This window comes from Cinclus cinclus, chromosome 8 (genome assembly GCF_963662255.1).
Source record: "Cinclus cinclus chromosome 8, bCinCin1.1, whole genome shotgun sequence".
In the NCBI taxonomy this organism is placed as follows: Eukaryota; Metazoa; Chordata; class Aves; order Passeriformes; family Cinclidae; genus Cinclus; species Cinclus cinclus.
In genome coordinates, this window is record NC_085053.1 from 1,033,650 (window position 1) to 1,039,550 (window position 5,901).

General features: G+C 55.3%; 1 protein-coding gene across 2 annotated transcripts; it reads right to left on the reverse strand.

Moving 5' to 3' along the window:
* Positions 1-763: 763 nt before the first annotated feature.
* On the reverse strand, positions 764-5,652 carry PRKAB2 (protein kinase AMP-activated non-catalytic subunit beta 2). 2 transcript variants are annotated; one of them, XM_062497469.1, is made up of 7 exons: positions 5,491-5,652; positions 5,076-5,242; positions 4,257-4,350; positions 3,574-3,688; positions 2,294-2,427; positions 1,928-1,996; positions 764-1,583 (listed from the first exon to the last, which is right to left on the reverse strand). In XM_062497469.1, the coding sequence occupies exons 1-7, from the start codon at positions 5,650-5,652 to the stop codon at positions 1,506-1,508; spliced, it is 819 nt and encodes a 272-aa protein (XP_062353453.1). In that variant the 3' UTR covers positions 764-1,505. The 2 variants fall into 2 exon arrangements, with proteins under 2 accessions (XP_062353453.1, XP_062353452.1); XM_062497468.1 differs by having other exon boundaries at positions 3,568-3,688.
* Positions 5,653-5,901: the final 249 nt, after the last annotated feature.

Consider the following 5,901-nt stretch of genomic DNA (forward strand, 5'->3'; position numbering starts at 1 on the left):
TGTGCCAGAGGGCTGGAGCAGACCCTGCCCCTGCTGCTCTGAGGGCTGGGGTGGAAAGGGGTCTGGGGGTGTCCCATGCTGCAGTTAAGTGGATTTGGGCTGCTGTGGTGGTTGCATGCCCTCCACCAGCCTTTGATGGGCATGGCAACAACAGCTGCTGGCTTGGGCTTTGTCTGGCCCATGCTTCTGTACTTGCTCCCTTCCACCCTCAGTGCTCACAGAGTGGGGTGACACAGCCTCCCACGCTGAGTACCCCTTGCCCTGGGACCTGGTCCCCTCCATAACCCCAATGAGTCCCCGTCCCTGCTTGTGGATGTATGTATATGTATATAGACAGAGGTACTGGAAATGCATTGTGGGGACTCCAGACATGTTGGGGCCTCAGTGCAGAAGGAAGATGTAAGAAATGCCATATTCTGTTCAGTGGCTAAAGAGTCCCCAATAAAGATCTCCTTTGGGTTGTGGTGTTTCTGGCATGCCTGTCTCTGCAACTGTGCTCCCCCTCCCCAAACCACATGCAGCACAGGGTGCCAAGGGCACCATCTGTCCCCAGTGGGGTGGCTCTGTGCCCTGCCCTAACAATTCAAGGGTAGCTCTGTGCCACACTGAGTGCTCCCTTTGCTCCTCCTGCTGTTCTAGACTCCCTCTCCAACACCAGGCAAACAGCACCGAGAACAATAAATACTGTAATAAATAGAGAACCCCCTGTCCCCTGGCACTGCTGCAGCAGCAGGTGGTGCAGCCGGGGTCCTGAAGTGCCTGCCCAGCTCTGCTCTTCCCAAGCCCCTCCAGCGTGGGCATGGGCCGGTGCCCCTCTGGCCATGACAAAGTCAGCCCTGTCCCACAGAAGCAGCTGATGCTGGGGACAGGGCTTTGCAGTCCTTGACGGTGCTCTCACAGCAGCAAGTAAGAGTGGCTATGTCCAGTGGTACCATCCATCATGCTGGCTTGACGTTGAACCTCACAGAAGGCTGGGGCTGCAGAGCCCTCCTCAAAGCTGGGGGGCAGCCTCACAGCCAGGGCTGTGGGACAGGAGGCAGGTGCCAGGCTGGAGTGTGACAGAGCCCCTAGCAGCCAAGGTGGCCTTGGAGACTCACCACCAGGCAGCAGCGCAACCTTCAGAAGAACAGGATGTGTTCCTGGAGCCTGGACCAGGTGCAGTGCCAGGACCACCTCGAGGCCCTCGCAGGCTGGAGAAGACAGGCAGGGTGAAGCCCTTTTAGTGTTGGGCGTGAGGAGGGGCTGTTCTGGTGAGCAGCGAAGTGGTCCCAGAGACTCACAGAAGCCAAGGGAAGCTGCAGGTGGGTGGAAACCAAGGGCTAAACCACACCAGTAGGATGGGACAGCGTCATAGGCCCCAATGGCCCTGAGCTTGTTGCTGGGGCCCACGTCCCTGCCAGGTTGGAGGCTGGAGCCAGTGGCCAGTTTTCACACAGTCCCGTGGTCCAGTGTGTGCAGACAAGCAGCGTTTGGTGTCTTGCGTGGGGAGTGTGCGAAGCCCTGGCTCAGATGGGCTTGTACAGCAGTGTAGTGACGTACTTCTTCTTGTAGCGGTGCGTGGCACTAAGCACCATCACGCCGTCCTGCGGGAGGCACAGCGTCAGCACACGGAGCCAGGGCACCCCTGGGGCTCAGGGTGCTGCCCCAGCCTGTCCCTGTCCCCAGTCCCATAGCCAGCCCAACACACAACAGGGCAGCGGGGCTGAGCAAGGGCAGGGTCTGATACACGGCTAGCTCCCGCACGCTGCACAGAGGCAGCTGAAGGGAAGCATTAGGAAGTCACACTCCTGTGTGTGCCACACCTCACCAGACAGCCAGGTCCCATCTCCCACCCCCCGGCAGAGCAGGTTCTGCTCCCTGCAGGTGCTGCAGGCTCCTGGGAGCCACAGCAGCTCCTCATCTGCAGCCTCATGGGACCTGTGCTTACCTTGATGGAGAGCGCATAGAGGTGATTGAGCATGACGTGGTTGGGCTCAGGCAGCAGTGCTGGGTCACACTAGGAGGAGAGGAGTGTCACAGGAACAGCAGAGCCCTGATCCCCCAGCCCCTGTCAGCACAAAGAGCTGCTGTCTCAGGCAGCTCGAGCTGCCACTGCCTCTGGCTGTTCTGAACAGGAACAGAGCTCAGCTAAGCACCATGAGGCCAAATCAGCATGGTAAATAGGGAAAGTGACACTTTTCCTAGGACATGCCAAGGGCTAGACCCCAGCCAAGGGAACCCACGCTTCCTGCAGACAGGACTCTCTTTCTGACCCCAGTGTGGCTCTCTCTGTGGGCAGCATGCTGGTACACACCGAGATATTGGTGTCCTTGTTGAGGATGACCTGGAGAAGGTGAGGCGGGAGGATGGGTGGGGATTTGAAGCGCTCCTCGGGTCGGTATACGTACATCTCTTGGCCATAAGGTCCCGGTGGGGAGCTGGATAAATCTGGAGAGAAGACAAAGGCAGAGAGGTGAAATGACCAAGCAGGATGGATGACCACAGAGCAGCTCCTAAGAAGCTGAGAAGGACTCAGCAAGGTCTTTCAAGCACAAACATCCTCCACAAGCCATGGGCAGGGATCTATTCTATAGCAACAGCTCAACATTTTCACAGCAGAAAACGCAGCTGGGCGAGCCCATGGCAATTCCAAGCAGGGCTGTTAGCTGATAGATGCACTGACAACACAACAATACTGGCCATCATGAGACCCCTCAAGCACACAGTTCTGGGCACTGCCAGGCCCCTCTCCCTGCAGGAAGCAGCTGGCTTGCTCCAGAGCTGTGCCCTCAGCAGCAGGGGCACTGGGAGCAGGTTGCTGTAGGTGCTGCCTAATGAGGAGGTCCAGGGAAGGCAAATAGGAACTCTGAACAGCTCTTCCAAACATAGGAGGGACCTCAGGAGCTTGCGGTCACTGAAAGCTGGAGTGGCTGAATCTCCCAGCTACATCTGATCTGAACATTTGGGAACAGCCAGCTCCCAGAAGGGCTCCCTCTCCTTGGGCTGCTGCTGCTTGCTGGCTTCTGTCCAGCAGTGTCTCTTGCCTGGGCTGGGAAAGGACATGGAGCTGAGCTGTATCTGAGATAGGGCTGTACCAGGGACAGACTCAGCTTCCTGCCAGCATTTCACACTGAGCCAGCACCACCAGTGCCTGTGTGGTAACCTAACCTGCTGCTGTAACACAAGCAGATGGAGGTTTGCAATGTGCTAGCACTGGTACAAATTACCTTGGCGTGAAAACCAAGAGTAGCTGCTGAAAATAAACTGGATCCTGCTATCACCTAGCTTGTACCCCGGATCAGATGACTTACAATTGACCAGACAGAAAGGGCTGATGTTCCTGGCACTTCCCAGTCCAAAATGGCTCCCTCAGCAACACACAGGCAGCAGCTCTGCTCTGGGATGGTGCTAGCACAGAACAAGTTACACCAACACAGCCCCTCCAGAGGGACAAGGCCTCAGCTTTGAGCTGGGGAGGACACACTGCCCAACACTTCTCATCCCCACACCTCTGCCCAGGGAGTGTGTGCACCCAGACCAGAGGAGGTGAAAATAGCACATGCAAAGCTGTAATGCCACAAAACTCACCCCGACCTGAGGTTTCTGAGCTTTCCAGGGAATCCACCTTCAACGCATCAAACACCTCGAAGTCAGACTTCTTGACATGGATGAGGTTGTTTATTGTCCCCATCTGGCTGGTAACCACAGGCTGGAAAGAACTGGGGTGAGAATCTTCCTGTGTTCACCTCCAACTGAGACACATTCAATGTTTCCTAGATACCCCCAGCCAAAGCTGTCTTTGCTGCAATGCTACCTTTGAGCACAGGTGGCTGGTGTCCCTCTCTGCCCTACAGCTGTAGATCTCTGCTGTTTACCCTGGGAGGATTTTCCTTTATCACAGGCTCCTACATCACCTCCTATTTCCACCCTCCATCCTGCTGCATGTCCATGGGTAGGTGTGTTGTCCTTCCCATGCTGCTCCCGCATGATTCAGTTTGGAGAACCTGTGAGTGCTGACCTCATGGCCCATCTTCCCACTGCCAATTCTCAGTGGGACTTGAGGACCTTCTGGCATTTCCCTGCCCTTCCCCAAAGCTTCCCCATAAAGCATGACTAAGTCCGGAGGAACCAGCCTCTGAAATGACTCCAGGGATGGAGGCGTGCCTTTTGTTCCAGGAGATAGTCTCCGCTCTTCCTGTTCCCCCTTTGCTGCAGTTACATCCTGTCTAGTTCACTGAAGAAGACAAGATCTGCAGGGATAAAGCTTGGAGTATTACCTCAGATGGATCATGAACCCACTGACCATCCACAAAAAATTTGTACTGGTGCTCTCCTTCTGGAAGGTCCAGGATAGCAACGAAGTCATTGTGGCTGTGCAGAGAGAACAGATGTGCAATGGCATCACCCTGTTGATGCTCTGAAAGCTGCTCTTCCATGGGGCCCCAGGAATCAGCACTGTCCAGCCCCTCTACCCCAACACCTTCATGCAGGGTTAGGCCTGCTCATCATCAGTGATCCAAGGCATGAGAAAGTGGATGTGACAGACACCCTGGGCAAGTCAGGCTAAGAAGAACATGTGGGCAAAGCTCCTACCCTGTGCTGGCACAGCAGGACAGGAGCAAGTGGGACAGGTCTGTTTGTCAAGTCTGAAACTGAGATAAACTCATTCCAGATTAATTGCTAGAATCCTTCATGAGCTTCTATGTAAGTCACAGATGTGTTGCTGAACAGCGAGAACATCAATAGGGCAGGAAGATATGTGAGGGACAAACAACTAACTCCCACTGGCAGCAATACAACTAGGCATGGGGTAATGCTGCAGCCAAGGGAAGAGCTGACAGCTTCCAGAGGACTGCTGCATACCTGGGCAGGGCTCTGCTGCCAGCACTGGCTGCTGCATGACATCCAGCTGGGCAAGCAAAGTGACCCATCCTGTCCTGTCCCTATTTCACAACTTTCCATTGTCCCTGCAGCACCACTCAGAGAAGGAGTTGACTGTGTATTTGTCTCAAAGAAAAGCCAAGAGAGCAAAGGAAAACGTCCTCTGCACTGGAGCAGACATGAACATAGAGTAAATGACTTGAGGGAGTAGCTACCTCTTGATGAGTGGGATCTTGGCGCTCCAGTTGTTGAAGGATCCAGAGATGAAGACCTCCTTGCCTCCATCAGCCCAGCGTATGACAGTCGGACGAGCCTGCTGGGATGGTTTCACTGACTCCTCCAGATCCGGCTGCCATGACACAAACTCCTTGTCCCCAGGAATCTGGGCAAAGAAAATTGGAGAGATGTGACTGAGACACAGAGACAACTGTGAACACATTCACACAGCTCTAAGAACACTTACAGGTTCTCTACCAGCCCACCTGCACACCACACACAGGAGCACCACAGAGCTCCTCCAGCGTCCCAGCTCCCCAGAGACCCCTGGCACGGCTGGGAACACAGCCCCACACACGGGCAGTGTGCCAAAGCTCCAGAGGACAAGCAGGGAAGGGAGCAACCAGCCCTTACCTTGGAGTCGTGGGAGCTGAAAACGCTGGGGTCATCAGTGCTGCCCACCATGATCTTGTGTGGGTGCTCCTTGGCGGGGTGGGAGGCACCGGAGCCATCCGAGCGGTGGGACTTGGAGCCATGGCGCTCCCCAGACACCCGCTCGCTCGTGGTGTTTCCCATGGCAGCTCAGCAGCCCCTGCCAGGAAAGCACAACAACGCTCTGCCTTTGCCCATGGGCTCTGGCAACACGGAGAGAAGCACAAGAGCCGTCTCCCAAATGCTCTTTGCCAATGGAGACAAACAGCAATCCTCAAAAAGGCCCCAAGTTCATTTCCACTACCAAGTTTGGCAGCTGAATGGGAATTCAACAAACAAGACAGCTTGACCTAATTACAGCCCTGTCCTTAAAAACCATCACTCTAGTTAAGC